At 45.9% G+C, this 20,856-nt stretch overlaps 1 protein-coding gene across 3 annotated transcripts in view; it reads right to left on the bottom strand.

Annotated features, from left to right (window-relative positions):
- Positions 1-12,523: 12,523 nt before the first annotated feature.
- The window catches only part of NARS2 (asparaginyl-tRNA synthetase 2, mitochondrial), a 64,324-nt gene continuing 55,991 nt past the window's right edge, over positions 12,524-20,856 (bottom strand). For all 3 annotated transcript variants that reach the window (XM_074146496.1, XM_074146479.1, XM_074146488.1), the window contains one exon: positions 12,524-13,356. In XM_074146496.1, coding sequence (XP_074002597.1) covers positions 13,212-13,356 — 145 coding nt within the window. In that variant the 3' untranslated portion in view covers positions 12,524-13,211. The remainder of the gene's footprint in view (positions 13,357-20,856) is intronic.

The following is a 20,856-nucleotide window of genomic DNA, read 5'->3' as shown; positions in this document are numbered from 1 at the left end:
CGCCGGCTTGGATGCTCTACGGCACGTCAAGCAACAACAGTCTTTTATAGAACGCCGCTCGCGCGGGGCTCTTGCGCCACTTCGGAGCCGTAATTACAAGTCGCGGTGCCTCCGGGAGGTAGGCACGGCACCTCTTCTCGAGATGGGGACAGCACAGTTAAGCCATATGTTGTTTATCGTCTTTGTGAATACATAAGAGAGGGGAATAACCCCTTAAAGAGCAAGCTTGTTATTTGTCAGGAATGTATTTTTTCAACAGCTTGCGTTGGCTTTTTCTGCCAGCAGAATGCCAAGGCTAAAAATGATTATCCTACCTTTTCACTGCCCAAAGGAAGGGGTTCATCCCTAGTCAAGTGCGGGGCATCCCCTGCGCAGATGATGGCCGTGGTCACATCAGCTCCCCCATCTAGAGAAGAGAAGGCTGAGGGGGGGATCTGATCAATGCTTATAAATACTTAAAAGGAGGGTGTCAAGAGGATGGGGCCAGTCTTTCTTCCGTGGTGCCCAGTGACAGGACAAGAGGAAATGGGCACAAACTTGAACATAAGAAGTTCCATCTACACATGAGGAGGAACTTCCTTCCTTTGAGGGTGGCAGAGTCCTGGAAGAGGCTGCCCAGAGAGGTGGTGGAGTCTCCTTCTCTGGAGACATTCAAACCTCACCTGGACACGTTCCTGTGCAACCTGCTCTGGGTGGACCTTTTTTGGCAGGGGGGTTGGACTAGATGATCTCTAGAGGTCCTTTCCAACCCCATATCATTCTGTGATTCTGTGATCTCTGCCAATGGAGCCGAGGGCAGGGGGGGGGCGGAGAGGCTCGTTCTGCGCTGGCACCAGTCGGCATTGCCTTATTCAGTGCACTGGAGCCGGATCAATTTACGCTGCACGAGAGCCGAGTGTCTCGCCCGAAAACTCTCCTTTTGCGCATTCGCCGGGAAAACTGCGTCCTGGTGACCTGCGCTTGAGAGATCTTCCCCAAACCCCGAGCAGTTTCAGGGAGGCCGGTCACCTACTGGGGATTTATAAAGACCCAATTGAGAGCAGACCATCACGATTAATAGGCAGGTGTCGTGCAGAGCCGTTCCATGGGGTATGTTAATGATTCAGGGGTTAGGAATTCGCTCCTACGGACACCAGTGCAAAGTGGTATCAGTTTGAAAACCAGTTGCAGAGAACCCTGTCCGCATTTTTATATTAACAGCTCTCACCACGCACACTTCATTTGGGCGACGGATGTTTAAAGAAATGCTCCGTAATTATCATCGCGTGAGTTGGAATGAATTATTCTACATCTTCTGTCGCAGCCTTTGGTTTATCACCCTCCTTCCTCGCTGTACTATCCTTTCTCTCCACTCATCCCCTACTCTGGATGACATTTACTGACTTGATTATAGCACAAGACATATCTGAACGGTGTCCAAAACGTGAAGTACCCCCCGCGAATTCTTTTTTTCACACCTTTGGTGATGCCTATTGCAAAAACCTGACACGTGTAGCTCAGATTGCTGGGACTTTCGGCTGGGAAACAGGTTGCATTTTCTGTATTCTTAAGTACGTTGACATTTCAAATGCGAAATATAAGCTCTGTGCAGAAAAACGCTTGAAACAAAGACTCTCCACGTGAACGTGTCTCCCGAATTCCGCTGTGGCTGTGCTCAGGGTGGGAACAGCAAGTTAATTCTGGCGCGGAGTTGCCAGATTACATATGATCCAATGTATGTAACGTTGCAATGCCTTATAATGCTGGCCCCATTTAAAGCATTTGGCCAGAAATACAAATATTACTCCCAGTGCCTCTAGGAGTTAAAGACGAGGGATGTCATGAACGCGGCTCTGATTTGGCAGCGCTCGCACGTTCGTTAACAGTTTTACCAACTTCAAGCTGTTCCTCCAACCGGCGGCGGGGACTGAACTCAGGCTGGCCCCAGCTGACTGCGTAAATCTCCGGAGTCTGAGCTAACAGCCAAGCAGCCTTGGCGGAAAACTGTGAAAACCACATCCTTGTGTTGGAAAAACGCGATGAGGGAGTTATATGAAGCCACGGAGAATTCGTCTCTGCCAGCGGGAGCCACTGCAGGGGGAACAGCAGAATTAGCAGGCGTAGCAAGGGAGAAATTAAGAGATGCCATGTAAGAAATCATATTCCTCTCACAAGGGTAGGGCACAAAGAAAAGCATTTTTTCCAAGAAAAAGCCCCTGTGCCGCGTGTTTAATGTGCTGGGGGCAGTGGGGCACGAAAAAGTTACACTTTCTCCAGCAGAAATCTCCGAGGTTTTTAATCACAACTTTCAGTGTGCTCCCTTGCTCTTGGCTGAAACCGAAATCTGTGAAAAATCAGAACTTCTAAGAAAGAAACCGCAATGCCCGCTGCTCCTCCTGCCTGCTCCAAATTTATTTAAATGAGCTGTGCCATCTACTGGCAGAAGGGAGAGCTGCAGGCAGAGCCGGTGGAAGGGGCAGGGATGGATGGAGACGCAGGGCATTTCCTGGGGATTAAGGACCAGCTGGCTGAAATGTTTTGGGCTACTTACCCCAGCCAGGCACTAATTCCTTGGAAATGCCCTCTGCTGAGGTTAATATAAACTGAAACATGCTGGGGTGGGGTGGGGGAGGCTTTAAAAATCTGCTGTGCTGCTACACGCCGGCTTTTCGACTCTGAGCGAATGCTCGGTCTCATGAGATCCAGCTCCACAACAATATGACCTGACTTTATCTTCACGAAACAGTTCCTGCAGCAGAGCTAGATGGAAGCAGCTTTTATTTATTTATTTATTTATTTCATCAAGAATTTTCAAGGTTAAAAAAAAAAAAATCAAAGACCACCCCTTTCAAGAACTCGAGTCTTTTCAAGCCTTCCACCTTCCATAAAAGAACAGAGCAAAGACACCCCCCCCCCCCGCCAAGAACAACCGCTATTGAAGCCAAACCACAAGAAGGTCCTTTCCTTGGGGTGACAGACAGCGGCTCCAGCAGCACCGGCTGCTCCTCGTGAGCGGGAGGAAGAGTAGCACAGGATGCTTTGATCAGATAATGAGACAGTTTGAAGGATCTTTACTACCATGTTCTGGCAAAGATGGGGGGGGGGGGCACCAGAGCTCTGATGCCTTAATAGAGACTCAAAAAAAGAGAAGGGAAGAGAGTTATCAGGAAGTGGAGCGATAGGATGAGGAGTAAGGGTTTTAAACTGGAAGAAGGGAGATTTAGATTAGATATTAGGAAGAAATTCTTTCCTGTGAGGGTGGTGAGACTCTGGAACAGGTTGCCCAGAGAAGCTGTGGCTGCCCCATCCCTGGAGGTGTTCAAGGCCAGGCTGGATGGAGCTTTGAGCAACCTGGTCTCTTGGGAGTTGTCCCTGCCCATGGCAGGGGGGTTGGACCTTGATGATCTTTAAGGTCCCTTCCAACCCAAACCATTCTATGATTCTATGATTCTACGATTCGCAAGTCAGCAGTGTTCAAGGCGCCCACGCTCCCTTGGACTTGATGGCCCAGTTGCTAGTGGTGGCGATGGGAAAACAACAGATTAAATCTGCTTTGTCCTCTCTGTTTGAGATCCTGGCAAAAACCAGCACAACCCATCAAGAATGGATGCAGACCAACAGGCAGCACAGGGAAGGGGCCGGGGTGCTGAGTTGGACGGTGTCTGTGGATGCAGCCAGAGGACACTTCCAGTCCTTGCCCTTGAAGATAATTAAAAGGGTTTTCCTATTTGAGAACCACAGTCCAAGCTGAAGCCCAGTCCTGCTTCCCTCGGTAAACTGGACAGCTAGAAATCATTTTGCCCAGAGCTGAGCTGGGAGAGAACGCTACTGAAATATTTCTCAGTTTTGGGCCCAGGCAGAGCTTCTTTGTGCCGGATGCTTCCTTCTAGGATGGACGAGTTCCTCACGCAAACTCTTCTCCTGAGATCCAGATACATTTTTGGCAGCCACGTTTACCCATTTTTATTTTTTTTTTTTTCTTCCAGTTATGCTGTTTCCACCAGGGAAGAGAAGGAAACTGGGAGTTTTCCTATTTTTTTCCTCACCTTCTCAAAACAGAAAACCATTGTAGCATTGCTGGGTGGAAAGAGCACCAGGCAGTGCTCCAGACATGGCCACTATTCTGATTTAAGCATAAAGGCCACTTCATCCTTGGTTTTTTGTTTGTTTTTTTTTTTTTTTTTCCCTGATGAGACCAGAAGCTCTGTACGGAAAGGACTCCCTCTACGGACACACTATTTGGCACAATGGGGCTTTGACTGCAGCTGGGCCCAGGGCAAGCAACCATAAAACAAATGATAATAAAAGAAGCGGGGAGAAATCTTCGCCGGGCTCCCCTGCCTCTGTGTCCCCCCTCCACCCCCCGGTATCCTCTCACGTCCTTAGGCATGACTTCAAGAGCAGATGGTGCTCTGTGGTAGAGCAAACGAGCAATTATCCTCCTGACACCCCGCAAGGCCTCCCCGCATGCGATGGCAAGAAGTTACTTCACCCCAAGCTAAGAGCTGTTGTCTGGCTTTTCAGCATAATTGGATGTAATCAAGTTTAATTTGGTTGGTGCCGTAACTCTGAAGACTTTTGTAACTGGATTACTGTCAGCTCAACGGTCATGTGCCATTATATTTGCTGGTCAAAACAGAAGCCAGAATAAAAACAGATGCTTTCCTCCTACTCCTCCTTCCAACGACACCCCTTCAGGATATGAGCTTGCACTGTACAGGCAATATAATGAACGAAAAATTCTATTAGAAGAAGGAAGTCATTGCTGTGACACTACATTCAGCGTAAATTCAAGTGTAAATTATTTAGAGTATGTATCTACATTTGCTTACAGTTGTAAGCCATGCACGGCTTAGAGCTAAAACTACTGGACCTATGATGCACATGAGCTTTGAGACATATAAATGTTATTATTCTTACTGTACAAGTAGGGAAGATGAGACCACGAGTAGGAGTGAATGGCTGATGAGGAAGGAGTCCCTCAGTTCCCACCCTACATCATCGGCTGAGAATAAGGAATATACAAAATGCCATGTTTATAGCAGACTTAGAGCTTTACTACAGGTAATTCCAGAGAAGCTGTGGATGCCCCATCCCTGGAGGTGTTCAAGGCCAGGCTGGACGGGGCTTTGAGCAACCTGCTCTAGTGGGAGGTGTCCCTGCCCATGGCAGGGGGGTTGGAACTGGATGATCTTTAAGGTCCCTTCAAACTCTAACCATTCTATGATTCTATGATAATATAGGTGAGGGTGGCAGCTGATAAATGTAGTAAAGCCAGCAGCATAAAGACCTTATTTTCAGATCCCCACCCAGCTTGTGACAGCTTGTTCCCATCATACTTTAGGTCAAATTTTGCAAATTCAAGAGCCCCTGGTCTTTTCTAATGCCCCCGGAAAGGTGAGAGTTAAGACACACTGATACCCTCCTGCCAGATGCTGAGGCCAGGCAAACGGAGACTGAAATACGGCACTTTTTTTTTAACAGTGAAAACAGCCACCGGAGTAACGCGTGGAGGTGATACGCTCTCGTGGTTTTCAAAGCATTTTAGGCCATTTGGAGGCACAGGAAGCCTATTATATTCCTCGTTGGAACGTCGATTGCATTTTAGGCAGACATCCCCCAAAAGCCAGTGCAGTTTCGAATCGCAGATCAACCGTAGAAAGCCCAAAGCGCAAAGAGACTTCTCTAACTAAGATGAGCGGCAAAGGAAGCTCTCCAGCCCCCAGTCCCGGCCACCCCCACAGCTGAACGCTGTTACGCCGTAGATGCAGGCAGACGCGTCCCTGGTTTTGGCCAGATGGCTATTTTGAGTTTCTAATGATCTGGGAAATGAACACTTCATAATGTTCTATCTCAGAGGGTTTAGCGCAAAGTTTCTTCTTTTTTTTTTTTTTTTTCCCCCGTACTGTTACAGATGGTACCAGAACTCAATCAGGGACTGGAGTAACATGGTCCTAAACCCACCCCGTTTTAGCATGTACTCCGAGGAGACGGCAACGCAAATCCTGCTCGGCAAGCCATCCATCAAGTTTGTTAACAAATAGGCTCATTAAATTTGTTAAATACTTGAACCCTATACTTTCTAAATCACCATAAATGCTAATAACGTATTAAATGCTATTAATAATAATGGAATTTGAGAGACTGTTGGAAGCCATCGTATAACCCAGGCCCTCGGTTTTGATTTGCGTGGTTATTCGGGTTTTGCGGGTGGCAAAGTTCAGAGGTGCAGGGTGATATGGAAAAGCACCACCCGTGAGTATTTACAGAGGCACAACCTTCCCAGCACCTCAGCTGCTGGGCACAGCCCCTGCTCGGTGGCAACGATGCTGTGTACAGGCTGTTGGACAAGCCTGAACGCACGTGGTGATGTATTTATACTAAACCACTGCTGAGGTCATTTCAAATGCTTCATGGAGATGCCATCGTGCGATCCCAACCTGCCAGAAACGAGGCCCCATCGGTTACAGCGATGCCAGAAGCTCAGCAGCAGGTAAGTGCTCACAGCTGGATCCTCCAGAGCTGCAAACTGGCTACTGGCTGGGCACTGATTTTGGAATGGTTTGGGGTGGAAGGGACCTTAAAGATCATTGAGTTTCAACAGGGACACCTCCCACCAGACCAGGTTGCTCAAAGCCCCATCCCCTTGAACACCTCCAGGGATGGGGCAGCCACAGCTTCTCTGGGCAACCTGGGCCAGTGTCTCACCATCCTGGGAATGAAAAATTTCTTCCTGATATCTAATCTAAATCTCCCCCCTTCCAGTTTGAAGCCATTACCCCTTGTCCTATCACTGCATGCCCTTGTAAAAAGCCCCTCTCCAGATTACTCATAGGCTCCCATTTTCTGTAACTTCGTGCAGAAATAGGAAAAACCTGTTCTCGACTCAGGCAGAGGAGCCTGGAATTCTAACCCTGATCCTAACTCTGGCTTTGCTTCCCCCTAAAGCCTCTGGCAAGTCCCTTCATATGTCCCTGACTTTTCTGCACTCACCTGGAGCACGGATTTCTCAAAGCTGCGTGAAAAGCCCTGGCAGCACCGACACAGAGAGGTCAGTAAGCCTTGAAGTTGTCTAGGGTGGGTGTCCTGCTGTCTCCTGCTTGGATGAGCAGCCTGTGGCCACGCATCCATCAACAGAGCAGCAGCAAAGCCGAGGGACACGTAGAAAACGGGAGACCTGTGTCTCAGAAAGATATGGATCACAAGCCCCATTCACAAGGCTAAATCACAGTACTGAGCACTTAGAGGCCAGGATCTTCAAATGGCAACGAAGACAGCACTGAATTAATGCTCAACGGAGGAAAAGACACCACAGAATTATTATTGCAAAGTCATTGTGTCCATGAAATACAATTATTTTCCCCTGTGGCTGTAAATCTAGCAACTTTTGAAAGTCATGGCAGACGCTACAGAACAGTCCCATACAGAAACTTATGCATTTACATAAATTATCAAGGCCACCTCCCAGACCACACTAAGATTTTTTTCTGGGCAAGTTGTGTCTTCTTTTGGCAGCAACCCATATGGTCGGCGACTTCTGAAAATTCAGACCTCCATTTTTACAGCACGTACAAGTATCAGTGCATTAACCCGCTGAAGACAGTACGACACACAGCTGTTGGTGAAGAGCAAGAAGCAAGATCAAGCTTTGCAAAGAAAATTAAAAATGTACTCTGTTTGCTGCCTCAAATTATTCAGAAAAAAAATCAATTGTAAGAGTAATAAAAATAAACAGCAGGATTGCTATCTCTGAAAGGCCTCGGGCCATACAGGGATAGATAAAAATCACTGAAGCACAGTCTGGGATCTTAGAAATGCCAAAAATGTGTTTGAAACCGGAGCAGTCGCAAACATCCTGCCTTGCTTCTGGTGTGGCAGTGCACCCAAAGGCAAACAGAGAGAAGTCTCGTGGGGAGGCGCCGGGCAAGGATTGGGGTGATTTGGGTCAGTTCCACGGTTCTGCCACCACACATCTTCCATAACCTTGGGCCAGCGGCTAAATTGCTCCGTGCCTCAATTTCCCGCAGTAAAATAGTGTCGGCAATAAGAGCAACAAGGATTCTGAAGTTATTTCATCCACATTTCACCCACAATCGAGCCTGCAATTTCTGACGGAGCTACTATATGTCTTTTAAATGGCCACACAGCCCTGCCCCTCTCCTGCCCTTTATGTGAAGGCTCTCCCTTTAGAGCATCTTTGCTGAACACCTTGTGCAGCAGACACCGAGACACAGCTGTAGGACAGATAATAATACATTTCACAGCAGCAATAAAACCACGGGAGCCATAATTTCTTTGAACTCTGGGTCAAACTTGTTGTTAGCCAAGTCTGTACGAACTCGTATAGTAAATTACATACGTCTCTTTACCAGCAGGATCATAAAATAAAACTTTACAGTCCTTCCGAAGGTCACGGCTCTGCAACAAGCAGTAAGACAAAACAATAAATTCACCCCCGAGACCACCATTTTTGTGGCTTCGGCATCTTTGGTTAGATCTGAGGAAATTAGGACTTTGACAATCTTTATACAAACTCTTTCTTATTTCTCCTTTGGAGCCATCTCCCGGCTCTCCCTCAGCGTAAGGCAGAGGCTAAACCAAAAATAATAACGACTGTTATTGGTTTCAGCAGCAGCAAAGCCACATTTATCTCTATACACACATTTAATGGAAACAATGACCAAAGTGTTTCTTGGCAAATCAGTTCCCTTCTCCCCCCCGCAAAGAAAAACACATCTATAAGCTATTTCCAAAACAATCAATATTAGTCCAGCAAGCAAAACTCTACGTTATGTTTCCCACCAAAGTTTTGGCATTCCCTCAAACAAGCGATGCTTTATAAATCACAGCTACTACCAAATAAAGCGGAGAGAGGATGCTGAGCTGGGCACCTCGCTGCTTATCCCTTAAGTCGACGGGTCCAAATAGAGATAATTCAGCTAAAATCCCTGAGCTATTCTGTTGGCTTTGAAAAGTTTGGCCCAGCGATGTATCTTCATCTCTGCTCGTACAGAAGCTAGTACCACAGTCCAAGATCTAGACATTGCCATGGTATCACAAGATAAATCATAAGGGGGAGAACAGCGCTCTCTACTACCAGCTTCAGAGCATGCATTTGCTCTTCTTTGGATTTAAAATCAAAAAGACCGATTCATGGTGTTGGTTCCACGAGTATTATTTTTTAAATTAAAAATAGAGTACTTTGGGATACTTTGATCCTGCACATAAAAATCTTAAGCAAAGGGGTTATCTGATATTCTTCAAGTGAAAATAAAGGTTTTCCTCTAAACGCTCTTCTGAGAGGCTGGCATTTGGTTATGCAAAGTTTACAGCGTTGCTCTTTTATTCCCAGGGGTGTTGCTCTCCCATCAACTCTGTCCTAATGTGGCAAAGCCACAGACGCAGTAATCAATGACACCGATTCTTTCTTCCGAAGCTCAGAGCGAGGACAAACCTGAAAAGAGGCAGTGGCAGCTGCCAAGGAACTGAAACTTGAAGAAATACTTACCGAAAGGATGCTAGCAGAGCCCGTGCTGGTCACCTGGGCTCGAGAACTGACCGCTCACCGCACTGAAAACACCCCAACGTGAGCTACTGCGCTGCACGTTCAGGCTAAGAGATGATTCCTGTGTGCAAAGAATAACAGGGTTTTTTTATTTGAAGAACTGTCAGAGGTTTTATCTGGCTTCAGCCATGGCCAGAGCGCAGGCTCTCAGCGAAGATGTAGCAAAGAAAATGGCTTAAATCTAGGAAAGTCTCAGTGCGTTTCCCTGCCTACACGTCCAAAAGGAATGACCTCCCCTGTCCTCCAGATTAACTTCCGTTTCATTCTGGGAGAGGAGATTCGAAGGAAATAACATGACATTCCACATGGAAATCCCAGGGAAAACACGTCACATTCCTTGGCAATACCAGCCGATGTTATATATACATAGCACGAGGCGAACAATGCCAGCCTGGAGGGAAAGAGCGGCTGGGTACCCATAAATCAAGCTTCTCACTCTAACGCCAATCTCGGTATTAACCCTGAGCAGTAACATCATACTCATGGACCTCAGCCTCCATCTTCTCCTCTCTCCCATCGCTAGGAAAGACAATGCAAGTTGAAGGCTGTTTCCAAGACTGGACAACCCTTTCTTCTCCCTTCTGAGGACGAACATTCACCTGGTTGGTTCTGTTGGGAACGACCCTGCTCTCCTCCTGCTTATTCTGCCAGATTATTGATGGTAGTGGATGAGTTTTGGATGAGCTTTTAGACCCAAGGGCAATGCCCCCTTACCTCAACCCTGCCCGTTGGATATCCAACTCACCGAGTACATTTGAATGAAACAGAAGTACATGTAGAAGACTGGGGAGACCACTCCTCTTGGACATGTAGTCAGAAACACACAGAATAATTTACGGTGCATCCTTGCTACATCATCCTTAAAAATCTTTCTGCAATGGTTGCAACTAGACAAAAAGAAAACAAAACAAAACAAAAAACCGATCCAACCCCCCAAAACTAAAAACCCAGACCCTTGATGTTTTCATATACCTACCTACCTATAAATCAAAGGTTCAACCTTTACCTTCTGTCCTGCAACAACCTCTTGTCAAGGCAAAGAACAAAGGGTGGATCATACCAGTCCTTGGTTCTTGCAAGCTGTCACCTCAAAGAAGGCCCTGACAGCCGCTCCACAAGCCTGTTTGAAACCGTCCTTCTGTCCTTCCCTGTACCATGTGACTCATGCCATGTCATCCCACGACTTTTTGGCACCTTCCATTGTCGTCTTCTCTGCACCTTGTTTTTCACCTGTCGCTGTTGAGCCCCACCCTGCCCATCAGATCTGGCATCTTGGAGGGTGATCAGCCACCTCCCACTGATGCCAAACCCAACACAGCCCAGAGCTGGCACAGGAAGGAGAGAGCAGAGTGGACGGGAGATGGTTTCGCCATCCACCCGGTCCGTTTTCAGCAGATGGGCTTCCAGTTCAAGCTCTCTCATTTACAGAAACCGTGACAGAACCGGTGACTAAGGATCTCAATAAGGACACCTGCTCACCGCAAGTTATTTAGGAACATGGTGTGGATGGGGCTGGTTGGCAGCTGTACTCCTTCCACATCTTTCTGCTGAGAGAAGTAAATCCAAACCACAAAGGCCAGCAATAACATTTAAGGCAACGCATTAAAAGCACTGGAAGAGGCTGCCCAGAGAAGTGGTGGAGTCTCCGTCTCTGGAGACATTCAAAACCCACCTGGACACGTTCCTGTGCAATTTGCTCTAGGTGGACCTGCACTGGCAGGGGGGTTGGGCTAGATGATCTCCAGAGGTCCCTTCCAACCCTGTATCATTCTGTGATTCTGTGAAAAGGAGAGACGGTCCATTGCAGGAAGGGTGTCTGATGTAGGAACTTCTCAGTGGTTTTGAAGGGAATGCAGGTGCTTGAGCCGTTTCGTGGAACCGGACTCACCAACCCAGGCTGTACCAGGAAACAGGAACCAGCAAACGCACGGTTAACACCTGGCTAATCAAGCAGATGAAGGAGATATGAAAAAAAACACCCTTGATATGCAGGGGATGTCTCAGTGTGTGCAACAAAACATCCTTGTGGCCATGTTGTCTGCATGATCGTAACATGTTAAGAGTCCCAGCCGTGGACCAAACTGAAACATGGCAGGTGCCACATGACATAAATATGTATTAAATTTTAGAGACTCCAGGTGCAGTATTATACAGCCCCACCAGAGAGAACCGCGACTGCAATATCACCAGCGCAATGCTATTTGATTACTATTTTTCAGTCTCTTTCATCTACTTGGAAAAGAAGTCTTCAGGGCTGTTCTGCAGCCACTTCACGTTGTATGTGGCAATTAACACCAGGGTTCATTAGCAATAAGGCTGTTACCTTGCTTTTTCTTTTTATCTATATTGTTTATACTGCAGCTGTCTTGGGCTCCAGAGCAGTAAGCACTATGCAAATGACCATTTGCTGGATAATTTGGAAGGGAAGAAGGATGCTGGAAACTCTCAGTTCAAGCCCCAAATAAACCACTGTTTTCCAATTGCCTCGGGCAAGTCACTTAATCCCATCTTCAAAACAGAAATGAGTATTTCTTTACCTGGCAAAGAAGCTGAGCACATAAACCCATTAAAGACAGCAAGGAGTTCAGATCCTATAGTGATAAGCAATTACTTAATACATATGCAAAGTTTGGGAGCATATATTGGTTGTTTCAAAATATAGACGGAACTGCTTGGTCCGATGAGCACGTGAGAGATTTTTTCAGGAACGACAACAAAAAAAGCAAAGCAACAACAAAAGAAACCACCAATAAACTGCAAGCTGGCTCCAGAGAGAGATGAATGAATTCTCATCTAACTGAACATTTCTTTCTGCTGTGACCACGTGCTCTCTTGGAGAAAGAAAACAACTATCTCCTGCAGAAGTTGTGCAACTAATTTGGGGATACAGAAAAGGAAACATCTACCAAAGGCACTGAAAGAAACACTGTGATGCCGAGTGCTACAGTTTTATAACAGAAGAAGGAACCATACAGAGTTACAAAACAACCCAGTGTACATCTTTATTGATGATTCACAAAATCAACATCACACACCTGATGCGCTCCAGCAGCTCCAATCTGACATTTTTCCTTGCTAGGTTTGGCTGATTTTTTCAAGGTAAACAATATTTGCTTTTCACTTGGGGAGTGGGGAGAAACATGCTTTACAGTAGCCATTTCGTAAGAGCAAGTGCATCGCAGCCATAACAACACTTCACAATTTTATAACACTCAAGTCTTCAAAGCACTGTGCCCCGGCATTTAATTAAAGCCTATTAAAGCCTCACAGCAGTCCTGGCTCCCAGTCCGTTTTAGGTCACACCTCCTTATTAATATTTCACATAAAACCCCCTCTACCTCCCAACAACACTTATTCAGTACTTCAACGGCTTGTACTAGTCTCACGAGAATCTTAACCCTTAAGTTAAGTGGGATTTATTAACACTCCTGAAGAGCACTGAAGACATGAACTGCCATCAAATTAACTGCGAGTGTGCTTCCACAATCTTACCAGCACATAGATTATTTTCAATATTCAATTCAATTTCCAGTATTAAAATTACCAAGAGTGTCACTGATATAAAAATTAGCTTGATTTCCTCCTCAAACACGCTTAGTCATATCCTAATGTGTTATATACATATCGTCACAGCAGCAGTTTTCTCCACATTGAGTCAACGGCTGAGCTACAGGAGACAGGAGTGAGAAAACCTGGGGAAAGGAATAACGTCTTTGATATTGTCAACTCCCAAGATGTACTGCAGGTAGCGTTCAAACCCCATTCCGAAGCCTCCATGAGGAACTGAGCCGAATTTTCGGAGGTCTAGATACCTGTAATTTAAACAGACAGTTACATTTGCAGCACGGTTATGCCGATGTAATTACAGAGAGCTTTTTATCTAGGGTTTTGCTTTCCATCTTAATTACTTCCCCTTGACCCTTTAACCACTCTGGATTTCTGCCAATGCAGCCGGCGTTGGTCAGGGCTGTGAAGAGGTGCGGTTCCCTGACAGGCAGAATTCTTTTAGCAGAAACCCCAAGTGTAAATGCATTTAAACCAGCGTAGCTTTGCTTTGCCAATACGCTAGAATCTGTTTTGTTCAGGAGCAAGAACTCATTTGGGTAGGAAGAACAGCTTTTAACGTCGCAGCTCTGCTCATATCGAGAGCATCTTTGGAAGTTTTAGTTTCTCAAATATTCCCAGCAGAGGCACAAACCCAGGTTCCTACAGAACCACAAAACATTTCCACTGCCGGGGATGGGAGTCGCCTGCTTGGGTTTGTTTAGCCCTCGCCACGCTGGCGTTGAAATCTGCCCTACAATAAATTCTTTCATTTTCTGTTTTCTTTTCAATAGTCTAAGTCATTTCATTTCCAGTAATTTCTTCAGAAGCCTAAGTTGGTCTTGCTGACTGCTGAATATTCCTTCAGATTTATTTTTTTTTTCTTTTAAGGTAATTATGATGGCTCTTCGTTACTTTTCCCCCCAATCACTCTTACAGACTGATTCATTTATTTCTACGGTAAGTCAGCAAAAAATCTTGGACATATCTTCTCCAAAAATGAGATCTGGAACAAGACACTTCATTTTGGAGAACAGCACCTGTTGTGCACAGGAAACTCCATAAATGAAGCAGATATTCCAAATATATGGGTGTCAAAAAGAATATGTCAAAAGTTCCCCATTTCCCAGCTAGACTGTAGCTGATGTGATACACAGGAACAATATTTACAGCTATAAGTTGTCACCAACAGTTTTATTTTAATAGGAGTGAAAAACATCTCAGTGGTTCTGTTGATTTACGGGGCCACTTCTGAGCTTGCTGAGGCCACAAAGTTATTCTTCTTTATATGAATTCACTAGGAAGGGACTAGAGTGACTCCAGATGTATTACATGCTTCTAATCTTCGTGCATGAATATTTTATCATCCCAATTTAAAAAAAAAAAAAAATCAAGTACACTTAAATATATATGTATGTTTTACTCTTTGGTAGTTGAGCAGAGGGGAAAAAACACTGTGAAAAAAATTTAAGATTGGATTAATTGTAATAAATGGCTTCCCAAATTTTAACTATTGTTAATGAACCGCAAGGAAAAATAATATTTCATGACACAAAAGGCATACTGTCAAAGCGAGTCTACCAGAGTGATCTCTTGCAGCTGTAGAATTTGTTGCAGAATATTTCTATTTTGCAAGTAGAGGTGACCAGTGGTGTTACTTTGGCTTCACTGTTAAAATGCAGTCTTCAAGCCAACAAAATTCTGAAGCACGTGGACCTCCAGGCAAGCACACTTTATATACATATATTCAAGCAAGTACACTGAAATATATATATAAACATATATAAATACTTATGTCTATACACACAATATAAAATACACTTTTTGCTTGCAGTTCATTCATCCAATCTTCAGGGCTTTTTCCCCAGTGTTTTTCCCCTCTCCTCCACTGCCCAACCAGTAAAACTAGAAGCAGAACTTCATAGAGTCATAGAACTTAGAATATGAATTCTTAGAACATAGAATGCGAGTCAGCAGTGTGTCCACGTGGCCAAGAAGGCCAACAGCATCCTGGCCTGTATCAGGAATAGAGTGGCCAGCAGGACCAGGGAAGTGATTGTCCCCCTGTACTGGGCACTGGTGAGGCCCCACCTCAAGTGCTGTGTCCAGTTTTGGGCCCCTCACGACAGGAAAGACACTGAGGGGCTGGAGCCTGTCCAGAGAAGGGCAATGGAGCTGGTGAGGGGTCTGGAGCACAAGTCTTATGAGGAGAGGCTGAGGGAGCTGGAGGTGTTCAGCCTGGAGAAAAGGAGGCCAAAGGGAGACCTTCTCGCTCTCTACAACTCCCTGAAAGCAGGGTGTAGAGAGGTGGGGGTCAGTCTCTTCTCCTAAGTAACAAGAGGAAACGGCCTCAAGTTGCCCCAGGGGAAGTTTAGATTGGATATTAGGAAAAATTTCTTCACCGAAAGGGTTATCAAACATTGGAACAGGCTGGCCAGGGAAGTGGTGGAGTCACCATCCCTGGAGGTACTTAAAAGACGGGTAGACGTGGTGCTGAGGGACATGGTTTAGTGACAGTTTTTGTCAGTGTTGGGTTGATGGTTGGACTGGATGATCTGAAAGGTCCCTTCCAACCTAGATGATTCTGATTCTGTAACTTCATACCTCCTTCTACTAGCACTGACACACAGAGTGCAGTCTTGCCTACACTGCAAGTTGAACAGCTCGAGGGTGGGACGTACTTCTTCTGATCTCTGGGACCCACGTGCTCTCTATCTGTGCTGCTGGGTGTTAGCTAGGCTTGCTGAGGCTCAGTGGCATCCATCCCACACCTTGTAATGAAGACTATGCTTAGTTTACGAACATGGACAGGATCCCTGAACACTTACACATCCCTGGAAGTGTTCAAGATCAGGCTGGATGGGACTTTGAGCAATCTGGTCTAGTGGGAGGTGTCCCTGCCCATGGCAGGGAGGTTGGAACTCGATGATCTTTTTAAGGTCCCTTCCAACTCAAACCATTCCATGATTCTATGTAAGCTGTGCAACAGCGCGGTGGCCTTCATCCATATGCACTCCATACAGACTGCATTAAGAAGACCTGAATTTCCACAAATACACGGGGAATTGCCCCCAGGCAGCTCCGCTGAGCAGCTTTTCAAGGGTTTGTGTGGAAGAGGATGCTCAGATCTGATGTGGAGGGTGGGGACTTGGGAAATAGGAAAGACCTCGTAAATGTGAGGGATGTGGGTGCTGCCTGTGGCAGATCAATCTGTACGAGCTCAGTAGTTCTGAGCAGAACTGGCAAACCAGATGGTGACAACTCTAACTGCAACTAGTAATATAAAAACCAGCACAAATATTTCTGATGACATATCTCAGGCTGTGCAAAGCCAGTTGAGACTAAGCTTGGCATCTTTTTTCCCCATTTGCTGGCAACAGAGTTTATAAAGTCATTGTAAGGAAATGAAATAACTCTGCTTCTTCCAGATGAACAATAACAATAAATTCTACCCTTGCTTATCCAGGGCTTTCATCTGGAGATCTCAAAGCACTTTGAGAAGCCACTTTGGCAAAAGGAGCAAAACAAAACCCATTAAAGTTAATGGAAAAAGTCCATTGAATTAAACGTGCTGAGGATCAAGCCTGTGAAACCTTTCTGACGACCATGCTTAGAAGCAGCAAAGGAATTGAGAAATTTTCCATTCTTCCCAGATGAAAGAAAAAGTAACTGCCTGCAGATGAAGAGAAAATTCCCTTTAGGCTGGAAAACGCTCCCTGGGGTTTTCCTTCATTCAATAGTCTCCAGACATTGGATGGTTCTCACCTCAAAACTAGCCATGAACTAGTCTAGCTATTTCTCCTAGTAGATGGCAACTTAAGAGAAGAGCTGAGCTCTCCATTGGCAACTGGGGGACTCTGCAACATTATTCCACTGGGGAAATAAGTTTCTGCGACCCCAGCCAGCCCCAGAGTTCACATTTTGGACCTGGAGGACTTCTGCAGAGATTTGAATCTTACTAAAGTATGTGCTGCAACAACATCCCCTGGCAATGAATTCCAGGAGCTTGTTATGTGCCAAGTTAGAAAAGCATTTCCTTTTATCCTTTTAAAAATCTATACCCTTTTATCATCATGAGCTCCTGTGCTGCACGGCAAGGCACTGGTGAAGATCAGTGCTCTCTCTGTGACCATTCATAAGCAGAATGTATTATTTTCAGTCTTCTTTCAAAACAAATATAATTTTGATCTTTTATGTAACCCGCTTGTTATACTAAAGCCTCCGCAGCTTTAAAAAGCAAGGCTGAAAGAACAAAGATATTGCAGTCTATGGAGCTGAATATTCTACTGGAAAAAAAGGAGGATAATGAAAAACTACTAGTGAAATGACATTTGAAAGACCATTTTGTTGAACGTTTCAGGAAATAAACACGCAAAGTATCACCAGGTTCTGATGCTGGGTAAAATACTATCTTTGGTTTCAGACACCTTCTGTTCTGCTACAACTTTTTCAGAATCCACAAAAAAAAAGCATTCAAGGAGGTCTATCTAAAACACTCCCACCAACACGAGTCGGGTTTGGGCAAGTTTTGGCTGCCTTTAGCACTGACTTTCCGCCTGGCCCTGTATGGCCCAGCAGAGCGCTCTGGTTTCTCCCCAGAGCAGGAATAACAGGACCAGGCACCCACACCAAGGACAGTGATGAGTTACATGGTTTTGCTGGGTACTGAAGGATGTTAAAGGATGATAAGAAATGCTGTCACTGGCTGTGGATTGCAGGTGGGTCACCAGCGCTGCTGTTCCTTAAGTCCACTCCTCCTTTCTACCTTGCCACACAAGGACCCAACAGAACACTCCAGCATTCAAGCTTCAAAGAACATTAGAAATTCAAGAGCCCAACACAGCTCGATGTTCTCCCTCTAGAGCAGAAGCAAGGCCAAGACAACATAGTAATATCCATTCTAAGATGGCAGATAACACCTGCTCTGCCACTGTGTGCTTCCACCAGTGTTACACCAGAAGATCAGAAAGGTACCTGGACTGTAAAGGGTTAAGCATGAGGCCATCTTCTCCATTGATGTGCAGGATGATAATCAGAGTGAGAAAACCTGTGCCTTATGTGTCTAAAGCTGTCTGAAATGCTGCTTGTTGTGGTTTAGCCCCAGCAGGCAACTAAGCACCACACAGCTGCTTGATCACTCCACCCCCCCGGATGGGGGAGAAAATCAGAAGAGTAAAAGTGAGAAAACGCATGGGTTGAGATAAAAACAGTCTATTACGTAAAGGAAGAGCTGCGCACACAAGCAAAATGAGGAATTCATCCCCATCGGCATCAGCTGTCTCAGGAAAGCAGGGCTTCATCATGTGTCATGGCTACTCAAGAAGACAAAAGGCCGTAACTCCAAACATCGTCCTCTTAGAATCATAGAATCGTCCAGGTTGGAAGAGACCCTTGGGATCATCGAGTCCAACCGTCTACCCTACACTACAAAGTTCTCCCCTATACCATATCCCCCAACACCACATCTACACATCTCTTAAACACATCCAGGGATGGTGACTCAACCCCCTCCCTGGGCAGCCTGTTCCAATGCCCGACCACTCTTTCTGTGAAAAATTCTTTCCTAATGTTCAGTCTAAACCTACCCTGTTGGAGCTTGAAGCCATTCCCTCTCGTTCTGTCATTAATTACCTGTGCGAAGAGACCAGCACCAACCTCTCTACAGTGTCCTTTCAAGTAGTTGTAGAGAGTGATGAGGTCTCCCCTCAGCCTCCTCTTCCTCATACTAAACAGTCCCAGCTCCTTCAACCGCTCTTCATAGGATTTGTTTTCCAGGCCCTTCACCAGCTTCGTTGCCCTCCTCTGCACTCGCTCCAGCACCTCGATCTCCCTCTTGGATTGAGGTGCCCAAAACTGGACACAATACTCGAGGTGTGGCCTCACCAGTGCCGAGTACAGGGGCACAATCACCTCCCTACTTCTGCTGGTCACGCTTTTTCTAATACAAGCCAGGATGCCGTTGGCTTTCTTGGCCACCTGGGCACACTGCCGGCTCATATTCAGCCGCTTGTCAATTAGAACCCCCAGGTCTCTTTCTTCCAGGCAGCTTTCCAGCCACACTTCCCCAGTCCTGTAGCGCTGCTTGGGGTTATTGTGGCCCAAGTGCAGAACCTGGCACTTGCCCTTGTTGAAACTCATGCCGTTGATTTTGGCCCAATGATCCAACCTATCTAGGTCTCTCTGTAGAGCTTCCCTATCCTCCTGGGAATCAACACTCCTGCTTAACTTGGTGTCATCTGCGAACTTGCTGATGATACACCCTATGTCCTTGTCGAGATCATCAATAAAGACATTAAACAGAAATGGTCCTAACACTGAGCCCTGAGGCACACCACTCGTGACCGGCCGCCAGCCGGATTTAAATCCATTGAGCACCACTCTTTGGGACCTTCCAGTCAGCCATTGCTTCACCCAGCGGATCGTATGCTCATCCAGGCCGTGTGAAACCAGTTTTTCCACGAGAGAAATTCTTCCTTCTTCTTCCTCCAGCTTTATATACTGAGAGTGACGTCACACGGTATGGGACATCCCTTTGGTCAGTTGGGGTCAGCTGTCCCGGCTGTGTCCCCTCCTATCTTCTTGTGCCCCCCCCAGCCTGCTCGCTGGTGGGGTGGTGTGAGGAGCAGAAAAGACTCTGTTTAAGTCCTGCTCAGCAATAAAACATCCCTGTGTTATCAACGCTGCTTCCAGCACAAATCCAAACCGCAGCCCCATACAAGCTACTGTGAAGAAATTTAGCTCAGCCCCCAGCCGAAACCAGCACAATGCACAAGCTGATGGTAGTGGGGACATGTTGTTCATTACAAAGTACCTGCTTTGTTATTGCTCCTGCTAAGCTGGCACTTGGAGGCTGCAAACGGGATCAGAATCCCCATTTACAAGGCAATATACTCAATACTCCCCGGTCACAGAGAAAACAAGTGATTTCCCAGAATCAATTCTGACCACCCTACTTTCCCACCTCAGTTTCACAAACCCCTCCAAGTCTGGCCAAGATCAGCATCTACAGCACTGAGCTCCTTTCTATCTGCAGCTCGAAGGAAGGAGTGAGAAAATAAGATAAAATAAATGTGCAAAATCAAGCCAAATACTTCAGCAATTTATACTCTTTATGGAAAGAAACCTGCACAACAGAAAAGATGTAGAGAAGTGAAGAAGATTCAGAGGACTTTGACCACGTCCCTTTATCTACTTTTTTTTAAAAGCTTTCTAAAAGTTAGGAATGGGCATAAGCAGAACTGTATCTCAGATCATCACTTGCCTCTTTGCCCTGTGATTCTTCCACAGACAAGGTGTCCTAGATGTAGTGACCCCGCTCCCAGTATCCTCACGCTTAGTGGAAGAGGAAAACAGATAGAAACAGAGATATGGCAATATATAAGGGATTTCAAAAGGGACCACATCTCATACAGCTCCTCGTTCTAAAGTCAGCAAATATTATATTTAAAAAGGAATGACTCAACTGTTCTTTAAGGAGCTTGTGAGCCAGCTTTGGAGACTAAATTCAATCACTAAATTGGGGGAGATTAATTTCAGTCTCTCCTGTCACCTCTGCTGAAAAGATGGATGCTGGCAAACCCCCTACCTGTTTTCTGGCAGATTCTGGACTGTAGTCCAGAAGCATCCAGGATTATTCCTATCTTGCACCTTCCTGGAACACCAGCCCCTGCTACGGCAGGAGGTAACAACAGTTTTCATCTTCTCTGCTAAGTTACATCATCTGTGATGGAGCAGAGGGAACAGAGGAGGAAAGAGTCTCCAAAACAAGA

Source organism: Numenius arquata, chromosome 1, assembly GCF_964106895.1.
Source record: "Numenius arquata chromosome 1, bNumArq3.hap1.1, whole genome shotgun sequence".
Lineage (NCBI taxonomy): Eukaryota > Metazoa > Chordata > Aves > Charadriiformes > Scolopacidae > Numenius > Numenius arquata.
The sequence above is the reverse complement of the archived record's forward strand: the minus strand, read 5'-3'. Positions and strand labels throughout refer to the sequence as shown.